The following is a 24488-nucleotide window of genomic DNA, read 5'->3' as shown; positions in this document are numbered from 1 at the left end:
CCAAATGGTAGATTGAGTTACTGGGAGAGCTAAAAGACAAATCAATCTCTCTTCTAGCCGTTACTAATTCTTCTTTGAGCACAAATTATGCATTTTGCTAGCTGGTTTCAACCAGCAGAAGCACAAGTTTCTAAGAGGTTTCCCGCAGAGTCAGGCTGAGTTTTGAACTGATTTTCCTGCAGGGATGGCCAAATGGCCCACAAGTGGCTTCACATTCCATCAAAGGCTGAATATCTGAACTCGAGATGAAATTCCCAATGATGGGTCATGAATAATCAAATTCTTTTAAAAAAATTCACTCACTCTAAAAACGTCTTCTCCTGCAGCAGCATCCCTCTTTTAATAGGTTTTGTTCTTCTGGTGTAAGGTAATATAGACATTTTCCCCCCCTCTTCCATATACAGATGATGCATTTCCAGTATTTTCTTATATATGCAGAATGGGGACGGAATGCTAACTTGGAATGAGGGGCTCCTACCATATGCCCCAAGCATAAAACTAATTAATATTTGGCCCATGTTCTTCTAACTTTCAAGGAAATATTAGCCTCACTGCTCCCGTGTCTTCAAAACAACATATAACCAAACTCCCAAAACAAGACCAATTAGATTAACAAACTTTTATTATTTCATCCCCAACCCCCATCCTAACTTCTACAAACACAATTCTTTGATGAGAACTCCTAATGATTTATTGACTGAAATCCAGTCAAGAAATATAGTATCAGAGAGTTATATAATTGTTAGAAAACTGTTTTAAAATGAAATTTTATATTTTAGAACAATGAGGTTTACCAAAAAATTGAACTGATAGTTCAGAGTTTTTATATATCCCTTCTCTTTTCCCTATTGTTAACATCTGGCATTAGTGTAGTACATTTGTTACAATAGATGAATCAATGTTATTATGAACTATTATTAATAGTTCATATTTTACATAATGATGAGTCTTTCTGTTCCAGAGTTATATGTTTTTTTCCCACAAATGCATAGTACCATGTAACCTAATATTATGTAACATTAATTACTGTGTCATATAGTTTCGCTGCTCTGAAAGTCCTCTGTGCTCTGTCTATCCATCCATCCCTCCCCCGACCCCTTGCAACACTTATCTTTTTCCTGTCTCCACAGTTTTGTTTTTCCCAGGATGTCATGCAGCTGGAATCACACAGTATGTAGCCTTTTCAGATTGGCTTCTTTCCCTTCACAGTATGCATTTAAGTTTCTTCCACGTCTTCCAATGGCTTGATAAACCATTTATTTTTAACACTAAATAATATTCCACTGTATGGATGTGCCACACTCTATCCATTTAACTTCTGAAGGACATTCTGATTAAGTCTATGTTTTGGAATGTATGAAAAATCTACTATGAACGTAAGTTTCCAAATCAGCAGAGTTAATACCAAGAAACACAATTGCCAGATAATATGGTAAGATTATGTTCAATATTGTAAGAAACTGTCAAACTGTATTCCAAGGTGGCTATACAAGAGAGTGTGCTTTTGTGTGTAATGGGTGGATAGAAATGAAAGAAACTGTAAAAACTGAATATAAAAGTCAATCATCTTTTCAAAGAATAGCTGAAATAATGACTAGCATTTATAAGGTTTTATTGCATTCATCATTTTACTTGATTTTAAAATCTTACAAGAAAAAATGTATGTATGTATTAAGTCAAATTTTATAAAAAAGAAAGTTGGTCCTCAGAAGCATTGTATGATTGCCAGAAATTCACATGGTGTTTATGTGGAGCTGAAACTGATGACCAGTTCTTATGGGCCAGCCCCCTCCTTCTCTTCTGATTTGCTGTGTTTTTTGTACCTGAACATCTTCTCGGTTGGAAATGCTCCCTCATATTATCTGGCACATGCTGTTGTCCAAGGCAGTCTGACAAGGTTGAGGAGGTGTTGAGCCTCCAGCTAAAGCACCTCGGAAAAGCTGTTCCTGGATTTCAACTGAAAACCCTGCTCAGTTAGGCAAGACCAGGTCTATTTTCTTGATGAAGTCCTCAGCCCAATGCCAAGCTGAGCTGTTCTACTTGGCTAAATATTTTGTCAAATATCCAGCAGCTTTTTTCAGTACAAAAGGAGGTGTTGCTATGTGTCATTCACCCGCCATCTCCAGTGCCTGCAGAACATCACTGAACCCAGCTTGGATTTTGTTCAACCAACGACAGTACAAAGCCTGGCACAGCAGCGTGTAGAGGTGGCCTGAGGGGTTTGGGCTGTGGTCCTGGTTTTTACTACTGTGTCTACAATTTAGAACAAACATTTTTTCTCCAGTTCTTAGCTGCTTAGAAAGAAATCATACTAAGTGTACAGAACACCCTTGACGTAGCCAACTCCATCTTAGAAAAAGACTTTTTTATATTTCATAGAGCACTTTTCCAACAAGGATAAGATGTGTTGCCTACTAAACAAATTAAAAAATAAAAGACTGTATCCAACCAGATAAGACCCAAACAAGCACACTCTTCCAAGATCAGTTCTCATAGGAGGACTCTGTAACCGTAGAAGAGCAGGCCTTCAGCAGCTCGAAATAGCCGTGTTAACTGACACCATCTTGCAGTCACTGATGATGAAAACTTGGCCTCTGCTGCTGAAGTCTCTGCCACCTCAGAGACTCTTTCTTGCAAGACCGACGGACCACCCGGCCTGGACCAGGACCGCTTTTCTCTTCTTCTCTCCCCCTGGACTGGTTTGTGATCCTTTCTCCTATCCCTTTTCCTTGTTGTGTTAAATGTTAGTTTGTTTGTTGTGAAATGTTAAACCTGTAACATTTACATATTGATTAAGTATACTATTATGTATGGTTTGCAATATTGATTGACTTGTGGAGTGGCTTGGGTCTGTGTGCCCGCAGCTCTGACTACTAAGTGAATGAAAAGTACTAAGGGGAGTTGCCTCCTTGGGAACTAACTCCATGTAGCTCATAGTGGCTTTTGTGATTGAAACAGCATCAATAAAATCCTGACATTGTGGAAAGACACAAGCATTTGTGGTCCTGGTTATTTCTCACCTTGCACCACTCATGACACTAAGTCATTTACAAGGGGTTTCCAGTTCTAATTTTCAGATGAAAAGCTGGGTATTTCCTTCCCACTTTGCAATGCTATCCAATGCAAAAGCCAGTGCTATAGAGAAGGAAAAATATGATGCTGTCTACTACTTTTTTAAAAGAGAAAAGCTGGTAGAAATAGCTCCAACAACACTAACATCTACACAGGGATCCCAAAAGTCTAAAAATGCTAGTGAATTGGAGAAGAAGCTGAAAAGTGATTACAGAAACTGCTAGTTAATAGGGCATTTCTTTCTCAACTACCTTTTGCTGTGTCTTCCAATGTAACAGTTAGTTACCATATTAAAAAAATAACATTACAGACTCCCTCCCCCATAAAGGTTTAGTCTTGGCATTTCTACAAAACACATGATTCATTTTTTTAGCTCCAAGTGTAGATAAAGGAGGAGTGTTTTCAGTGGTTACTCAAAGAAGAGATATTTGGATTTTCTAAATCTTGGTGTAAGTCTATGTAGATTTTTCTTTACAGTTTTATGACAGTTTAGTCTCTTTCATATGTCTTTCAAACCTTGGCATCCCTAAACCTTTGATAAGCCAATTGATGGATTGTTTAAACAATACAGTCAAAATCACCAGTTCTTATGGAGCCACTGAAGATGGGGAGAATATGTAATATTAACTCAACATTTCGGGGCATTCATATACATGAACTGCAATCAGAGAAGTGATACGAGAGAAGATTTGGAATCAGTAGAAACAAAAGAAGAATAAACACAAGTGATGTTTCTAGAACTCTGGCATTATTTGTGACTGTTACAGCAACTTCACATTTTTGATGGGAGTACTGCTGATACACCATTTAGCACAGCTGGTGTTGGCAGTTCCCGTCAGCATTATCCATGGTATCCATGATACAAGCCCATATATGCCCGAACAGGATGTGGAGGTTTTAGACTATCAGAATTCTTTCCTCATCACACCACACGTCCCTTAACATCTCGCCACAACTCTCTTCAAGGCACCCATCACATCCCTGTTCCTAAGACTGTAGATGAGAGGGTTTAATAAGGGTGTGAGGATGGTATAAAAGGCAGAGAAGACCTTATCTTTGATTGGGGTGTGGTAAGATTGGGGAAGCATATACGTATACAAGGCAGCCCCATAGAACAATGTCACCACAATCATGTGTGAAGAGCAGGTGGCAAAGGCCTTCTTCCTCCCTTCAGCCGATGTCATCTGATGCACTGTGATGAGAATCCTGGTGTAGGATGCAGTCACCACCGAGAAGGGGATCAGCAGCATTGCAACGCAGCACACGTACATCACTGTTTCATAGGTGGTTTTGTCCCCACAGGCCAGCCTCAGCATGGTGGGTGCCTCACAGAAAAAGTGATTGATTTGGTGAGAGGCACAGAACGGGAGACTCATGGTAATGGGGGTGAGGAGAAAACTGTCCAAAGCTCCGCCGAACCAAGAGCTGGCCAGGATCAACCAGCAGACCCGCCAGCTGATGAGGACAGGATAGTGCAGTGGGTTGCAGATGGCCACGTAGCGGTCATAGGCCATGAGCCCCAGCAGGAAGAATTCAGCCCCCATAAAACCCATGTAGAGAAAGCACTGAGTGGTGCAGGCGATGAAAGAGATGGTCCCCTCGCCCATGAGATAATCTACCAGCATCTTGGGCACAATGGTGGAGATGTAGAATGTGTCAATGAGGGAGAGGTGGCTGAGGAGGAAGTACATGGGGGTGTGGAGATGAGGGTCTATGTTAATCAGGAAGATCATGACCCCATTAGCTACCATGGCCATGAAGAAGACGGCACAAATGACACTGAAAAAGAATCCCGAGGCTTTATCGTGAGAGAAGAGCCCCATGAGGGTAAAGCCTCCAGACAAGGTTTCGTTGTTTTCATTCATGGTACTGAGTGTGACCCGGAGGCATAAGAAGAGAAGCAGGGTCAATGAAAATGACAAAAGATAAATCACTTAAACATGTCTGTGTAAACATTATTAGATTAAAATTTTTTATGTAGTAATATAAAACTTTTTTTGGTGTGGTAGATTTGTGGCTTCCTTTTTCTTGGCTATTTCTTTTTGATGAAGAATAATTTCAACATTAGGACCCCATGGGACGAAGATGAATGAATGTTTGGCAATTGATACTTGGCTTAAGGGAGCTTCATTATGATTGAAGAAAATCTGAGCCCTAGAGAGGATCCTTCATTTGGAGTTGGCTCCATCCACTTAAAATGTGGATACAACTGAAAGACTATTGATGCAATCAATTCAAACAACCCAACAGAATGATTCAGCAGGCCACTGGATCAAATTGGGAATTTCTGTGATAATTTTAAAACCTATTAATCTCATCCAGAAATAACCATAAATTGTAGACACAGCTGAAAACTATGTTGAACTGTAATAAATATGATTACATTATCTACCTGATCGTTGGCCATTCTTATGTGTTCCCTCACCATTTGTCAATTTCTCATTCATTTGCACACCAAATCTTTATTTATGGAGAGAGTACTGTGCAGTGTTCTAAGCTCTGGGGATACTGTAGTAAATAAAAAGAATATGAATCATGTGACTTACATTCTAGTTATGAAATAAGCACAGTAAATCAAAAGTGGGAACCATGGTTCCAGGTAATGCAAATAAGTGCTTTGCAGAAAACTTCAACACAGACAATGAAAGATAAAAGAAAATTCATGTGAAGATTTAGGGCTAGGGTGTTCCTACAAAATAAATAGCAAATGTGACATCCCTAAAGCAAAAAGGAGTTTGGGATAGTCAGGAAACCAAAGTCAGTTCAGGAAGAGAATTGCAAGTGATGAAGACAGTGAGATATTAGTGATCAGTTCTTCAAGGTATGCAGGCCGGGGTAAAGAGGACAGAATAATTTTCTAAGTATTATCAGTAGAATTGAGTGGCAGTTTGTAACATATAGCAGTTTAACTTTAACATGTTCATTATGATCTTTTTGTTTTTTTCTTTTTATCTCTTTGGTACATTTGAGCCATTTTTTGTTTTTGCTTAGTGCTATATTTTTGTGAGTCTTGAAGGCTTAGACTGGGATAGACCAGGTTGTGCTTTCTGTCCTAATATCCTCCTCATTTCACTCAAAACCTTCCTGATTTGGTTGGTCAGTCGTAAGCCTTGGAGATGGTGACTGAATGAAATGCATAAAAGATCTTGTAGGCCAGAGGCAGGAAACCACACACAATCTTAGATAGCTAAGGGTGGTGCATTCACATCTTGAATACACGATGAATACAAGAATATCTTTTAAAAGTTTCCTCATCAGGTTTAACACTCTTTAAAATCCAACTTGATTTTTGAATTCTTGAACACTTCTGTGTGCACTCAGGTGTTACACCAGACAGAGAGGCAGCTGATGCAGCAGTAAGCGCACAGAGGTGGCAGCCAGCTTCTAGAACACCGTTTTGGATTAGGGGGTTGCTGGATTCTGAAATACTCGCACTGAGAATGCTTGTGTGGGGTCCTGGCTTCATCATTTGCAATGTGCCCTAATGCACGTTACTTAAAATCTTAGAGCCCGTTTCCTGATCTATAATTAGGATATCGCAGGAAACTTCAGGGATGTTGTGATGATCAAACATCATGTAACATATGCAAAGGACCACAGCTGAGTAAATTCAAATGCTAATCTATGATAAGCTGTTGCGCTTGTGAGATAATGCTGATACTGAGGACACATAATTTCTTGCCGAAGGCAATATTGCATTTCTTAGCTACTGTGTGTATACCACAGGCACAAACAATAGAGGACACACTCTATAAAACACGTGTCGCCTGTCGAACACTAGGGGGCACACTCTAAAATTACGTGTCACCTGTTGAACACTAGGCAGGGTTGCAGGCTTCGCACTGTCTTCTGAATTATTTAAAATGATAAAATCTCAGAACATTCTTCCTGATCATGCAAATAATTGCCATTAGAGGAATCTTTTAGCAAAAGATATAGACTTGTAAAAGACTGGTTTCTGGGAAAACTCATTCCAGGAAGAAGACTGTCATTTCCTAAGTTCACTCTCAGATTAAACAATGAGTATCAAGATGTTAGGTAATAGCATTACACGAACAACAAGGGCCTCAAAAATAATTTGCAGGTGTCTACACATTCTCCAGGGAGGCCTGTTTCAAACTTCTCAGTACGTGCTCACAAAACCACAGAAATGACTCAACTTTTTATCTACACTGAAAATTAAAAATCTTAAGTAATAGGAAAAGATGAACCCTAGTGACTCCTCAGTAGAGAAAAGCCTCTTCAGTTATAGCCAGCATATGTACAAGGTCTCACAGGGCGTGAACCACTCAGAAAAAGGATTGGCTGTGCATCTCTGTGCCAGATTTTCTCTGCAGCAGGGTCTGCTTCTCTGCTTTCCCCATTCTTACCCTCTCCTAGCCAAGAAATTGTGGAGAAAAAGGGTAGAGTTTGCAAGTGGACCAACAAAGGAGGTTCTTGAAGGAGTGTTCTCAGCACAGTGAAGAGGAGACTTCATTGACTTCATTTAGGAAAGTGAGAAATACACAGACACAAGGAAAAATGCTAGCTAATGAGAAATCGAAACTTTTCCTTCCTAAGTTTTTCCTTCTCTTTCAACAAAAATTCAAACATAACTGCACAGTTTTGCTTACCAGTTTAAAAGAGGCTGAGTGGATCAGGTGGTGAGGGGAAAAAGAGGCTGAAGATTTATTCTGTCCACTATCCATCCAAAATGCAGATCCTCCATCTAATGGGTAGCATCTAATCTAATGAGCTCCTCGTGATGACCTGATGAATTAGGAGGAGCTTCCTGCAATGTCAGTGGGAGCAGACACAGACGATAACATTAGGGAACACTTCAGGAGAGGGTGAACACACTCAGGCTAGTGCGGTGCTTTACCCATGACGATAACACTAGGAAACACTTCAGGAGAGGGTGAACACACTCAGGCTAGTGCAGTGCTTTACCCACGATGATAACACTAGGAAACACTTCAGGAGAGGATGAACACACACAGGCTAGTGCGGTGCTTTACCCACGATGATAACACTAGGAAACACTTCAGGAGAGGATGAACACACTCAGGCTAGTGCAGTGCTTTACCCACGATGATAACACTAGGAAACACTTCAGGAGAGGATGAACACACACAGGCTAGTGCGGTGCTTTACCCACGATGATAACACTAGGAAACACTTCAGGAGAAGGTGAACACACTCAGGCTAGTGCGGTGCTTTACCCATGACGATAACACTAGGAAACACTTCAGGAGAAGGTGAACACACTCAGGCTAGTGCGGTGCTTTACCCATGACAATAACACTAGGAAACACTTCAGGAGAGAGTGAACACACACAGGCTAGTGCGGTGCTTTACCCATGACGATAACACTAGGAAACACTTCAGGAGAAGGTGAACACACTCAGGCTAGTGCGGTGCTTTACCCATGACAATTAAAAACACTTCCAGGATGAGAAGTTACAAGAAAGACTGCAAAGAAGAGCTCTGAAGACATAAAATTGTGTTAGGGCTGTGGAGGATAAAACTTGAGTAGCTCTCCGGGGATGCAGAAAGGCAGATATTAAATGATAAGAAAGATAGACATGGGCCAGGCGCGGTGGCTCACGCCTGTAATCCCAGCACTTTGGGAGGCCGAAGTGGGCGGATCACCTGAGGTCAGGAGTTCAAGACCACCCTGACCAACATGGTGAAACCCTGTCTCTACAAAAATTAGCCAGGCATGATGGCGGGTGCCTGTAGTCCCAGCTACTCGGGAGGCTGAGGTGGGAGGATGGCTTGAACCGGGGAGGCAGGGGTTGCAGTGAGCTGAGATCGCTCCATTGAACTCCAGCCTGGGCAACAGAGCAAGACTCCATCTAAAAAAAAAAAGAAAAAGAAAGGTAGACATGGAGTATTGGAACTACAAAAGCAAAATATAAATAATCAATGTTTTAAAAAGAGTGATTTCACAAATAAGAGAATTATTAATAAAAATTGAAAAGAAAAACTTGGGAAAGGAACAAAAAGACTCTGTATATGGATGTTTCATTTCATTGATAAATACACATGTGTGTCTGGGAAAGTTATTTGAAGTAAAGTCATCTGGCAGCATCTAATAAGAACATAGTAGCATGCAAACAAAACACAAGAAAAGGAAAACACAGTCACCTACACAGGCTAAAATTCACACTGACCACAGGTGTCTTCCTGATAAATTCCAAATAAAAGTGAAAAAATGTCTAAACTGAAGATATACAATGTTGCAGTAAAAAGAGAGAGCTCTGGACCCAGAATTTCCTTGGGTTTGATCCTTTCTCCACCACCAAATTGTGTGACCACAGGCACTTAAATTGTTTTTGTATCCGTTTCCCGCATTTGCTCTGTAATAATAGAAAGGGCACAAGTTTCAAAGTTTACATCATTCACACACGTCAGTTTCTTAGACTAGCGTCTAGAATGTGCTATCTGTTCAGTAAAACTTATTATCGATATCATTAGATACATTTTAGTTGAGAGTAATGTGTGGCTCAAACAGGAAGACGTTCTGAGATAAATTAGGGGGAATAAACAGTAAGATACAGCTGAATATTTGTGTAGATGAAACAAAATTAAGAAAAGGGAAGAAACTGTAATATTACTAATAGTAAATGTTGAATTCAGGTTAAATATATATATATTTTAAAAATAATGTAAATATGTTTGCCTCATTGCATAGAACTCAAAAGATTCTTATCAACAAAGATATATATATGTAGAAATAGGTACATATATATCTATGACATCTAATATGTAGGCACAGATAGATATACCTATCTCTGTATATACAGAAAACAGGGTCTGAAAATGGAACGCTAATAATATACATGCAAAACAAATTCTATTTAAATAGAATGTAAAATTAAGAAGTACCAGATAGCAGCTTTCATTCATTCATGTATTTATTCATTCAACTATTTATTGTGATCCAGCTATTCACTAGACATTTTTCTAGGAGTAGAAGATACCATTAACAATATTCCCCCTTTCTTGGAACATACAGGGCAAAGGACTGATGATAAATAAAAACATATACAATTATGAAGAATCTAACATTTTTTCTCAGTAAATGAGCCAGAAAAAAATACATTTTTGCCTATGACTCCAACACAGAGGCAACTATAAGAATAAGAACAATTTTGAAAAAGATTAACAAAATCAGTTACTAGTATTAAAATGAGTTAAAAGAATGTTTGTATGTGTGTACATTGTGTTTGGGCATGTATTAAAATGGTTTAAAATAATGAAAGAAAAAAGGTATAACAGCACAGGAAATTAAAACGAAGCATACGATGAAATGAGATAGAAAACAACTATGTTAGTCATGGCTACAACGTCATTCAGAGTAAAGATCCCCTTTTAATGTGTAGATTTACTCTTCAAAGAAAACAAAAAAAATGTACAAAATGGAAAAGAGAACTAAAAGATGCAAAAAGGAATGGCACAAGTATACGTAAACTATAATATAAGGTGAAATTATAAATGGAACAAAGAGAACAATTCTATCATTTGGATTTTAAATGGAAATGCATTATGTGCTTAATATATTCAGTTAGCTTCCATAGGACAATCTCTCTTTTTTTTTTTTTTACTAACGTATATTAGAATTCTAAAATAATAATAATAGGTTCACAACTAAATCAGAGAATTTGAAATACTTTAACGTACGCCCAAAACACTACTTAGGCCAAAGGAACTTCAAACTTTCATTAAATTAAATATATTATGTATGGAAGCCTATAGGATATAGCTAAAGATGTATCCAGACAAAATTTTATAATCTCTAATAATGTAATTCTTATAGAAATTTTATAACCTCTAATAATGTAATTCTTATAGAAAAAATATGTGATGTTAACAAAGATTCAACACAATATGTTAGAAAAATATCCACAAAATACATTTAAATAAGAGAAAGAGCATATAAAAGACTTAAATAGATATTAATGGACTTTAAAATAAGCAGACTGAACATTTAAAGTTGATTCTTTAAAACTGAAACAAAATAGACCTATTTCTGGCCATGCTAATGACACTTGAAGGCAGAAAGGATGACACAAAACATCATTAAAAGTAAGAAAAATGATCCAACTACAGATATGAGAAGAGTGATAAAATGTTTATAGTATGGGAAGTTATTTTAACATTATATTAATACAGTTTGAAATTTTAATGAAGAAGACGATTTTAAAGTATAGTTTTGTATGAGTGCGTGCATACACATAATATGCATATATAGTTATAAGTAGATATAATGCATATACACACCTATAGTCAAAATTCTTAATATGCATATATAGTTATAAGTAGATATAATGCATACACACATAGAGTCAAAATTCTTAATATGCATATATAGTTATAAGTAGATATAATGCATACACACACATATAGTCAAAATTCTAAGAAAATACCAAAGAAGACCTCTAAATTTGGAACAATTTGAAAGTTTTAATGGAATTCTGTTTTCCCAAAATTCCTAGTTCAGAAAGCATCCCATAAAAATCTTCTAAGGACAGAAAATTTAAAAATCTGTGTATACAGAAAAATATGGAATTAATCATTTATTGTATAAATACATGTAGCCTTCAAAAGACAGAAAATTCTCATAATTATGAACCAAGTTGACATATATAAATATTTCCCAAATGAATATTAATTATTAAACTCAGAAGTACATTAATAACAACACATCTTCAAACCTGTTCACATAAACTCCCTCTTTTCCCATTCTAACACCCCTCAAAGATTCTTGGTTGTTTGTGAGCTAAAGATCAAGTTTTGATTGTGGTTTTTATGTCCCCAAGTGACCTGGATACTCAGCTCTCTACTCTGCAGCACTCTGTCAATTCCTGGCCCCTCTCTCCCAGAAAATAGCCTGACTCAGGAGCTCTCTCTGCCTAGAGCACAATTCTCTCTTTATCTGGTTACTGTAGCCCCAGGTCTCAGGTCACTTATACTTCTTGCAGGAATCCTCTCTGGTTTTAATAACAAGGTCAAATGCCCCAGCATATATGAACAAGTAGTTACTCATAATATCAACAACATATCAACAAAATATTTCTTTTTCTTTTCCTTTTTGAGACAGGATCTTGCTCTGTTCCTCAGGCCGGAGCACAGTGGCATGAGCACAGCTCATCGTAGCCTCAACCTTCTGGGCTAAAGCAATTCTCCTACCTCAGCCTCCTGCGTAGCTGGGACTACAGGCACAGACCACCATATCCAGCTTATGTTTTTGTATTTTTTGTAGAGACAGGGTCTTGCCATGTTGTCCAGGCTGGTCTTGAACTTCTGGCCTGAAGAAATCTTCCTGCCTTGGTCTCCCAAAGTGTTGGGATTACAGACATGAGCTACCGCACCCAGACACAATAAAATATTTCTACGTAATAACAACCAAAATGGTAAAATAACTGGTAAGATGCTAAACTTTTGGAGAACATTTATAAAACTAAATCAGTATCAATTTAAAAAGCAATAGAAAATTATTCTAGAGGAATTTGTCAAAGTGATTATAAATTTGATCTGAAAGGACGAGCACGTATTAATTGTCCAGCGGAAAACAATGCTAAAAATTGACTTTGACCTCTATAGGACCAATGTGAAATGTAAAGGATGAGTAACTGAACAGAACAAACTAGGCTCAACAACTAAACGGAAGAGTATCTGGAAATAAACACTGCTGTCTCCCTCTAAAATACAAAAATCCCACATACGCGCAAATGTTTCACACAAGTAACATGAGAATTCGGATAACTGGGAAAGGTAGAGTTTATATATATGAAGAAAACAAAATTGCAACTTAGAGGTAAAGAGTAAGACTTTAAAATGCACACTCCAGATCAAGTGGCTCAAAAACTTAAGTACAAGAAATAAATACATTTCTTTATGAAAACTTTTTTATGATGTTTGAGTCTCTTTAATGAAGAGGTATGTTGTTTGTATTCTGAAAAGATGCTAAAGTAATGGCGATAAATTAGGATTTTTATTGTGAAGAAGCGGGGAATATCACACACTGCTAGTGTAAGTACAAATTGAAACCATTTTTTTCTGGAAGTGTCTGGCACTTAGTAAACCTAAAAAATCCATGTTTTAGCCATTTTCATCAGTTTATTCTGAGGAAATAAATAGTATGAAGTAGGAATAATATGTGAAGACATTAAATAAATTATTGCCATTGATGGTGAAAATCAACTAGAAACAGTCTTAGTGGTCAACATTAATGGGTTGACTAAATCAAACATTGGTCAATTTACATTATACTCATTGATAATGGTGTAGCTTAGTTGTCTTCATGTAAAGATATACATAATATATTTTTAAGTAGGAAACATAGCACTGCCTAGTTACAAACATATATGTGCATAGATAAATTATAATCATGTGTAGTCGGCCTGGAAAGTTTTGGGTTGGGATGGGAAGAAAATGAGCCCAAAGGCAGAAATGAAGCTCAAGGTAGAGCAATCAGGAGATTTTGCTGAATTAAATGGAGATTGAGGAATCAGGAATACACTTTACCAGAGCATCCTAGAACCTGATGATTTATTTTACTCATCACATACTATGAACTTTGTATTTCATGCCTTTCCAAATAAGATGGACCACACTCGGATGGTTACCAGAGTTTAATGAAGACATCTTGAGTCTTTCTGTGACGCACTCTGACAGGTGCGAGCCCCATGCTGCCCTGGCCCTCATGACACCTCTTCAACTTGTTTCTACAACTCTCTTTGTTGTTTTTATTTGCTGCATGCTTCTGCCTCCTCAAATATAATATGAGCTCTTTGAGGGTAGAGTCATCCTCTAAATAGTCCTTATATCCACAGCCATTAGCACAGCCTTGTATATATTAGGTGGTCTATACATCAGCTGATTACTCCTACAACACTTTATCTTTTCCCATTTCAAACTCATACTATTAATTTGAGAGCACAAATGACAGAAGATTTGCTTTGATATCTTCTATGATATTGCATTGCGACAAGTGGCTAACTTTGAACACCACTTAAATGTGAATAAAACTGATCTTTGGAAAAGAAAGCAAGCTAATGACACAGTCCGGAAGGCAATGGGAATATGTAGGCCACTTGGTCCCTTCTAACCTCACAGGAAGTGTTATGCCCGTGCTTTCAACATAGGCTGACTGACAAAATCTGACCAACCAACCATCACACGATAGCAACAATGTTCCTGTCTTTCAGATACTGTCTCTTAGTGTGTCCAAAATGGGTCACAAAAAGCAATCAATAAAATAAGTTCACAAAAGAGTTACTGAATCTATCAAAATGCTAGCAGGGTAGCTGACCATTTTTAAACAATTTTTCAAGAAAGTGATGTTTGTTTTAAATAAGTGAGTGGCACTTATGAATAAGAGCTCAACATTTATATACTCATGGACATAAAGATGGCAACAATAGAAAATAGAGATGGCTAGAAGGAACATAGAGGGGCAAGGATCAAAAACTAACTATTGGGTATATGCTAGGTGCCTGGGTGACAGGATCATTTACACCCCAAACCTCACCATCACAAAATATTACCAGGTAACAAACCTGCACATGTACCACCTGAATCTAAAATAAAAGTTGAAAAAAAATTAAAAATTAAAAAAATTAAATACATACATGAGTGGGTATTTTATAGATGAACCAACAGAAAATGTCCAGCCTTCCTCAAGTGTTTCCATGGTTATTTATGCCAAACTGGTGACTCCATTTAATTGTAAAAGTTCCACTTTTCCCTGAAAAATGTATCTTTAAGTGTGCTAAATGAAGAGTTTGACAGTATTCAGGAATAGTTCAACAGTAACCTATGTTTTTAGTTTTGACAACTAGGTTTTTGTCTAGTCTTACCTTTGTTAGTTCAGTTGAAAGTATTTACCTCTGTACTCCTGGATTATGCTTAATTCATTTTCTTCAATCCAATCTTCTTAAAGTAAACATGCCAATTACTCATACCTCTACCAAAATCCCTACCTCCAATCCCATTCGACTTAATTATTTTGATCATCTTGCCTAATTCCCTGTAACTTAGAAGATATCATGTTTGTGGGAACTGAACAGCACAAAATATCTGAATTATCTCAAATGAGTGAACTTCCCTATTTGTTTTTCTTCTACTCACACACATTATCTAAGAGAGCCAAATGGCTTTCTTACCCTGCGTATGGAGATATAAGTTGAAGATAGTGGATCACTTACATGTATAATATATTTAGAGAGAGGAATATTAAGTAAAGACAAAATTGTTTACAAACAACTTCACAAGAGGTGAGACCTTAGAAACAAGAGATAAAAGGGAACCTTCTTGATCTTGTTTTCTGTCTTCATATTAGTGTCTTTCCTTGAAAAGATGAGAAGAGATCCAGGTTAAAAGGCACAAGCTTCAAAAAAAGAGAGTGCCAGTTAGAGGTATTTGAAGATGACCACTTAGCTGAAGGCATGGATTTCACACTTCAGCACCGTGCACACAGCTCCAGGAACCAAAGAGGGAAGAGTTTAAGTAATCTAGCATATGATATCATAAACGTCCTGAGATTTCTCATGGAGAAAACTCCTTCTAATAATCCACAAGGAATATCAACTAAACTGGTTCTGGCGGGTACTGAAAACTTTACTCAAAACATATAAGTGTCAAGCAGAGAATGTGTTCCAAAACAAATGCTTGGGCTGCCTCCTCTGCAATTTGTTTGTTTGTTTTGTTTTTAATTAACAGCTTGAGAACAGCTGTTTAGTGCATGTTTCATCACCAAACTCTGTTGTTTGTTTCCCTAGAGGGCAAATGAGTAATATTGGAAAAATATCCAAGGAAGAGAAAAGAAATTTTTCATGTGGTCATTTAATTGCTCACTTTAACAATAGTCATGATCTAATCCTTTCATTTTTCTCTTGCATTAAGCAGCTTCCCAACAGACATCACTCATTTACTAAATGTCACTAAGAAAAACTTTTGTAATTGCCAATTCAGTAAAGGTACTGAACAATCTGTTAAGAAAATATATTAGGCAGGCTGTTGCTGAACAGGTTAGTGTAAAAATCCAACTTACGAAACTATTGCTACAAAACCCTTGTGAACACATGATAAGAGATGAAGTTGATGAAAATCACTTTATACTCGACTCTCCTGAGCTCAGGCGACCTGACCTGCCTGCCTCGGACCCTGAAGCTGCTGGCATTACAGGCATGAGCCACTGTGCCCGGCCAGGTTGCGTTCTCTTGATGCATAAGGTGTACTGTTATGAATCATTTTTGTTTAGTCTTCTCATAGTTAAATATATAAATGTAAATTATGTTGTATTACCTGATGTATCAACTTTAAATGATAAATCTATGCCTGGCTTAAGAGATGAAATTAACATGTGCATATGTGCTGTTTTCCAACATTCTATTTCTTTGCCTGCTAAGTTTTGTTAGTTATATTTTGCTATTTATATTGTGACACATCATAACATACACATTCAATTTTTAACTGTAAAGACATCAACTGGGCTTTAAATGTGTTTAATCGTAAAACCTAAAGAAAACTAAACAGCATGTAAAATAGTTTGTGTAAATCGTAGCTCCAAGGAAAGGAAACAATGTGACTTAAAGATTTAATGGATTCTTGACTCTTTTCTATTTCAGATTGCTTCTCTCTGCTCCTTTCACCACCCACCTCAGGTTTCTTTATTCATATACATGCAACTTCTATCAGTTTTTTTATGGGATACTACTCATGTGAAAATGCCCACATCTTAGTTTTAGCACACACCACACACACACATACACACACACACATACATACACATATGTAACAAGTATTTATATGTACATAAATGTATATTTGTGTGTGTGTAGAGAGAGAAAGAGAGAATATGAGTTGTAAAGTAAAAATAAATGCAAACATAGACAATGACAATATTAGGTAGCCATAAACTGGAAATACTTTATATGTACAAAAGACAATCATTACAGGCATAAAAAGCCCAGTTATGTTATTTTAAAGAAATCAAAATTTGGAAGGAGGAGGAACAAGATGGCAGAATAGAAGGCTCCACCAATTGATCCCACTGCAAGGACACCAATTTAATAACTACCTACACACAAAAAACACCTTTATACAAACAAAAATCAGGTGAGCACTCACTGTACCTTAACTTTATATTGCAGAAAGAAGTACTGAAGAGATAGAAGAACAATTGTGAATTGCAAATGCACCCCGGCCTCATCCCCCAGCAGCATCAGCATGGTGCAGTGAGCAATTCTGTGCCCTGGGGAGAAGAATAGCGCAGCAATTGTGAGGCATTGAACTCAGCTCTGCCCTGCTGGAGCAGAAAACAAAGCTAGACCAAACTCAGCTGATGCCAAACCATGGAGGGAGCATTTAGACTAGCCCTAGCCCGAGGGCAATTGCCAATCCCAGCAGTCTGAACTTGAATTCCTGCAAGCCTTTCCACCATGGGCTAAAGTGCTCTAGGGCCTTAAAAGAAAACTGAGAAAAAGAAACCAGGCCACAGTGACCGCAACTTCTAAATGAGTCCAAGTGCTGACCTGGCCCAGAGCCTGTGGACTATAGGGGGACACGACCTACTGAGACACCAGCCAGAGCAAGTAAGGGGGTGCTGGAACCCCTCCCGTAGCCCCAGGCTGCACAGTTTGTAGCTCAAAAAAATCCCCTTCCCTCCACTTGAGAAGATAAGAAACAGTGAGGACTTTTTCTTGCACCTGGAATCAGCTCAGCCACCGCAGGAGAGGGCATCAATCAGAGTCATCAGAAATCGCTACAACTAATCAGTACCACTGTGCCAAAGCTTTGAGAGTTTCATCATTGATGTAATCATTGCCCCACCCCCCAGTTCCAGGCCCTAGATTGTGGACATTTCTAGACACTCCTTGGGCCAGAAGGGAACCCGCTGTCATGAAGGGAAGGACCCAGTCCTGGAAGCATTCATCACCTGCTAACTGAAGGGCCCTTGAGCCCTGAATAACAAGCAGTGATACCCAGGTACCATGTTGAGGACCTTAGGTGAGCCTCTGAGATTACTGGCTCACAGATGAGACTCAGCACATTCCCAGATGTGGTGGCTATGGGGGTGAAACTCCTTCTGCTTTAAAAAAAAAAAAGTGGAGGAAAGAGTAAAGGGGACTTCGTCTTGGACTTTAGGTATTAGCTAGGCCTTAGGAGGGTAGAGCACCAAGTGGGCTCTTGGGCTCCTCAATTCTCGGACTTGGCTCTTGGGCAGCATTTCTGGTCCTTCCCCGGGCCAGAGGGGAGCCCACTGTCCTGAAGGATGAGTCCCAAGCCAAGGAGACTTCCCCACAAGCTGACTGAAGAGCCCTTGGGCCTTGAGGGAACATCAGCAGTAGGCTGGCAATATTTCCCATGGGCATGTGCTGGCCATGGCCATAGGGTGAGGCTCCTCTGCTTTTGAAAGGGGAAGGGAGAGTGGGAAAGACGGTATCTTGTGGTTTGAGTGCCAGCTCAGCTGCAATACAATAGAATATTGGGTAGATTTCTAAGGTTTTTTACTTATGTCCCTGGCTCCCAGATGGCACCTCTGGACCTTCCTGGGGCCTACGGGACCTTGCTACCCTGAAGAGAAAGATACAGGCCTGGCTGGCTTCGTCACCTGCTGATTTTAGAGCTGCAGTGCCCTGAGCAAACATGAGTGGTAGTCAGGAAGTGGTTACAGCAGGCCGTGGCTGAGATTCAGTGTTGTGCTAGCTGCAGGCCTGAACCAGGGCATTTTTAGTGGTGGTTGCCATGGTGGTGCTTGTATAACTCCACTCTTAGCTCCAAGTGGCTCAGAACACAGACAAAGATTTCGTTTGTTTGGGAGAAAGGGAAGAGAACAAGAGTCTTTGTCTGGTAATCTGTACAATTCATCCAGATCTTGTTCAAGAATATCAAGGTGGTACCTCAATGAGTCTGTGAGAACTAAAGCATTACTGGGCTTGGTGTGCCCCCTAAAGTAGACACAGCTTAGATCACAACACACATGTACTTTTGAATATCTTGAATGCCTTCCTAAGTAGGACGTGTACAAAAAGCCCAGATAGTGAAGACTACAATAAATACGTAACTCTTCAATGCCCAGACACTAAACATCTACTATCATCACCACCATTCAAAAAAACATGACCTTACCAAATAAACTAAATAGCCAAAAGGGAACAATCCTGGAGAAACAGAGATATGTGACCTTTCAGACAGGGAATTCAAAGTAGCTGTTTTCAGGAAACTCAGGGAAATCCAAGATAACACAGACAGGGCATTCAGAAGTCTATCAGATAAATTTAACAAAGAGATTGAAATCATTGAAAAGAATCAAGCAGAAATTCTACAGCTGGAGAATACAACTGGCATGCAATACATTAGAAAGATCACTCATCATGACCAAGTGGGATTTATCCCTGACATGCAAGGATGGTTTAACATAGGCAAATTTATCAATGTGATGAATCATATTAACAGATGAAGGATAAAAGCCATATGATCATTTAAATTGATGTTAAAAAAAGCACTTGATAAAATGCAACATCCCTTCATGATAAAAACCATTAAAAAACTGAAGATAGAAGGAGCATAACTCAACATAATAAAAGCTATATATGACAGACACACAGCGAGTATACTGAATGGGGAAAAACTAAAACCCTTTCCTCTAAGATTTAGATTATGACAAAGATGCCCACTTTCTCTACTATTATTCAATATAGCACTGGAAGTCTTAGCTAGAGCAATTAGACAAGAGAATGAAATAAAGGGCATCCAAATTGGCATGGGAAATGTGAAATTATTCTTGTTTGCAGATGATATCACCTTATATTTGGAAAAACCTAAAGATGTCACCAAAACCTCTTGGAACTGATGAACAAATTCAGTAAAGTTGCAGGATACAAAATTAACATTTAAAAGTCAGAAGCATTTCTATCTTCCAACAGTGAACAATATGAAAAAATGTAATCTCATTTATCATAGCCATGAATAACATTAAATACCCAGGTATTAACTTAACCTCAGAAGTGAAAGATCTCTATAATAAAAACTATAAAACACTGATAAAACAAATTGAAGAGGAAACAAAAAAATGGAAAGATATTCCACATTCATGAATGGGAAAAATAAATATTCTTAAAATGTCCATACTATCTAAAGCAGTATACAGATTCAATGCAGTCCCTATCAATATACCAATGACTTTTTTTACAGAAATGGAAAAAACAATCCTAAAATTTATAGCAAACCATAAAAGACCCTGAATAGACAAAACTATCTTTAGCAAAAACCAAAACTAGAGGAATTGCATTAATTGACTTCAAATTATACTACAGAGCTATATAACCAAAATAGCAGGATACTGGCACAAAAACAGACACATAGACCAATGGAACAGCATAAAGACCCAAAAAACAAATCCACACACCTACAGTGAACTCATTTGCAACCAAAGATGCCAAGTACATACATTGGGGAAAAGACAGTCTCTTCTATAAATGTGCTGGGAAAACTGGATATTCACATGTAGAAGAATGAAACTACACCCCTATCTCTCGCCATATACAAAATTTAAATCAAAATGGATTAAAGACTTAAATCTAAGACCTCAAATTATGAAACTACTACAAGAAAACATTGGGAAAAGTCTCCAGGACATTGGTCTGGGCAAATATTTCTTAAGTAATACCCCACAAGCACAGACAACAGAGCAAAAATGGACAAATGGGATCCCATCAAGTTAAAAAGCTTCTGCGGCCAGGCGCGGTGGCTCACGCTTGTAATCCCAGCACTTTGGGAGGCTGAGGCGGGCGGATCACGAGGTCAGGAGATCGAGACCAAGGTGAAACCCTGTCTCTACTAAAAATACAAAAAATTAGCCGGGCATGGTGGTGGACGCCTGTAGTCCCAGCTACTCGGAGAGGCTGAGGCAGGAGAATGGCGTGAATCCGGGAGGCGGAGCTTGCAGTGAGCCGAGATCGCGCCACTACACTCCAGCCTGGGTGAAAGAGCGAGACTCCGTCTCAAAAAAAATAAATAAATAAAAAATAAAAAATAAAAATAAAAAGCTTCTGCATAGCAAAGGAAACTATCAATCAATGAAATGCATAGACAATCCACAGAATGGGAGAAAATACTTGCAAACTACCCATCTGACAAGGGATTAATAACCAGAGTATATAAGGAGCTCAAACAACTGTCTAGAAAAGAAATCTAGTAATATAATTATAAAATGGGCAAAAGATCTGAATGCACATTTCTCCAAAGAAGACATACAAATTGCAAACATGCATAGAAAAGGGTGCTTAACGTCATTGATTATAAAAGAAATGCAAATCAAAACTATAATGAGATATCATCTCACCCCAGTTAAAATGGCTTATATCCAAAAGACAACAACAAATGCTGGCAGGGATGTGGAGAAGAGAAAACCATTGTTCACTCTTGGTGAGAATGTAAATTAGTACAACCACTATGAAGAATGGTTTGGAGGTTCCTCAAGAAACTAAAAAGAGAGCCATCATATGATCCATCGATCCCTCTGGATATACCCAAAATAAAGGAAAACGGTATCAAAGAGATATCTGCACTCCTGTATTTGTTGTGGCACTTTTCACAATAGCTGAGATTTTGAAGCAACCTAAGTATCCATCAACAGATAAATGGATAAAGAAAATGTGGTACTTATACACAATGGAGTACTATTCAGCCATAAAAAGTAATGAGATCCTTTAATTTGCAGCAACATGGATGGAACTGGAGGTCACTATGTTAAGTGAAGTAAGCCAGGCACGGAAAGATAAACATTGCATGTTCTCACTTATTTGTGAGATCTAAAAGGAGAATTAATTTATTTCAGGAAAGGAAGAACGGTTTCTTGTTCTGTTTAATAAACCTTGACATTGAGATGCACTCAAGAGCCTGGGGTAGAAGTGGAGAAATGACCCACATTATCCCTGCCCTCCTAAAGCCTAGAGCAGGCAGCTCAGGTCACTCCAGGTGCAAAGAACACTCAGGAGTGGATGGAGCAGACAATGTGCCCTTTAAGAGGAGCAGGGCAGAAGTCTTCAAGGAATGATAAAATCATTGCCCAAAAGTTATGAATTTCCTGTACAATATAAAATGTCCTCAGCCACATAAAAAAACTCAAGAGAATTCTACAAAGTTTGAAATATGCAGTCCATATCCCTAAGCCATATTGAATTAAACCAAGAAAACAACTTAAGAAAAATATATACATTAATGACCACAGTTATGATCAATAATTACAGCAATAGGCCAGATGCCATGGCTCATGCCTGTAATCCTAACACTTTGGGAGGCCGAGGTGGGTGGATCACTTCAGACCGGGAGTTCAAGACCAGCCTGGCCAACATAGGAAAACCCCGTCTCTACTAAAAATACAAGAAATTAGCTGGGTGTGGTGGCCCACGCCTGTAATCCCAGCTAGTCTGAAAACTGGTGGATGAGAATCCCTTGAAGCCAGGATGTGGAGGTTGCAGTGAGCTGAGATGCATTACTGCACTCCAGCCTAGGGGACGGAGCAAGACCCTGTTAAAAAAAAATTACAGCAATGTCCAGATGCACAGTTTCCTTGTACAGTCTCTCTAGTTCAAGAAAATTGTATTAGCATTCATGTATTCTGATTTGAAATTTTTATTTAAATTCATTACACTTATGTTTTACAAATGATTTTTTTTTTATTTATTTTGAGACAGAGTCTCACTCTGTTGCCCAGGCTGAAATGTAGTGGTGTGATCATGGCTCACTACACCCGCAACTTCTGGGCTCAACTGGTCCTCCCATATCAGCCTCACAAGTAGCTTGGACTATAGACACTTGCTACCATGCCAGGACAATTGTTTTGTTTTTTGTAGAGATGGGGTGTATGTTGCCCAGGCTAGTCTTGAACTCCTGGACTTAAGCAATACTTCCACCTCTGCCTCCCAGAGTGTTGGGATTACAGGTGTGATCCACCATGCCTGGCCCCAAATGATTTTGATTTCCCTTTTCCCCTAAGTTAGTTTACTTCATTGTCCTGATTCTTCTATGTAATTTTTATTCCACTAGCCATTCCCTAAATTTTTCTTTTCAATATTAAATGATGTTTTCAAAATATAAATTTCACTGTTAAGTATTTTGAACAAATCTTATTTATGACTTTATGGTAGACACTTACTTAATACAATTTTTCCTATTTCCCTCCCACCTCCATAAGGCAAGGAGTGATCCTTCACTTGGTGAGGACCCTGCAAGACCAATTCTCATTCGTTTTAAAAACACATTTGTCTCTTGGTATCCATTGTGGGGATTGGTTCCAGGACACCTTGTAGGTACCAAAATCTGAGGATGCTTAAGTGCCTTATATAAAATGCTGTAGTGTGTGCATGTAAGCTATGCACATCCTCTCACATACTTTAAATCATCTTTAGAATACTTATTATACCTCATGCAAGGTCTATATATCACTTCATTGGAATTGATTCAACATAGTGCTCAGAACATGGCAAGTTTTGCTTTTTGGAACTTTGCAACATTTTTTTCTGAATATTTTTTATCTGCAGTTGATTGAATCCACAGATGCAGAACTCGGATAAAGAGGGCTGACTGTATTTACTAAAAGCTTTTGTAATTCATCTCTGCTTATTCTACCGCTCAAGTAATTCATTCTCAACATATCTTTTGTGAAACTCGTTAATCAGTATCTGTGGAATGGGAATAACCATAGCTATTAGAATGTGTACCTTCCACACCCCGGTAGCTCTGTTACCATCAGTGGAGCCATTTGTTTACTGGAGTTACATGTCTCCTGTCACACTTGAATGCTCATTGTTCTTTTTCCTTCCTTTACCGAAATATAATTGCAAAATTAAGTAAATATGTTTTGAAACAATTAAGCCTAAATTGCACAATTATTCTGAAAAAAATAAAAGATAAGTTTTATAAAAATTGAGTAAAATGTGGATGGTAACAACATTTTTTAAAATTATCGAACAGGCTAGGCATGGTGGCTCATGCCTGTCATCCCAGCACTTTGGGAGGCCAAGGTGGGTGGATCGCCTGAGGTCAGGAGTTTGAGATCAGCCTGGCCAAAATGGTGAAACCCCATCTCCACTAAAAATACAAAAAATTAGCCAGGCATTGTGGCAGGCACCTGTAATCCCAGCTAGTGAGGAGGATGAAGCAGGAGAATCGCTTGAACCCGGGAGGCGGAGGTTGCAGTGAGCCGAGATTGTGCCATTCATTCCAGCCTGGGCAACAAGAGTGAAACTCTCAAAAAAAATTTTTTTTAAATTATTATGCAATTCTATTATAATAGGAACTCAATGATTTTTAAACATTTTTGAATTTACAGGTCCCATTTTAAAACTGTAAATCATTTGACTATTTTCGTGCATAAGAGCTAATGAAAATTTTCTGTGAAAGGAAACCAACTCTAAATAAAA

At 38.3% G+C, this 24488-nt stretch overlaps 2 protein-coding genes across 2 annotated transcripts in view; both read right to left on the bottom strand.

The window, feature by feature from the left end:
- Nucleotides 1-24488, bottom strand: part of LOC129458131 (olfactory receptor 2G6) — a 241162-nt gene that overhangs the window by 117740 nt on the left and 98934 nt on the right.
- OR2T6 (olfactory receptor family 2 subfamily T member 6) lies at nucleotides 741-15564 on the bottom strand. The gene is made up of 3 exons (XM_055235145.1): nucleotides 15263-15564; nucleotides 7686-7839; nucleotides 741-4941 (listed from the first exon to the last, which is right to left on the bottom strand). Exon 3 carries the CDS (start codon nucleotides 4935-4937, stop codon nucleotides 4011-4013), a length of 927 nt encoding a protein of 308 aa, XP_055091120.1. The 5' UTR covers nucleotides 4938-4941; nucleotides 7686-7839; nucleotides 15263-15564; the 3' UTR covers nucleotides 741-4010.

Source organism: Symphalangus syndactylus, chromosome 19 (genome assembly GCF_028878055.3).
Source record: "Symphalangus syndactylus isolate Jambi chromosome 19, NHGRI_mSymSyn1-v2.1_pri, whole genome shotgun sequence".
Lineage (NCBI taxonomy): Eukaryota > Metazoa > Chordata > Mammalia > Primates > Hylobatidae > Symphalangus > Symphalangus syndactylus.
The sequence above is the reverse complement of the archived record's forward strand: the minus strand, read 5'-3'. Positions and strand labels throughout refer to the sequence as shown.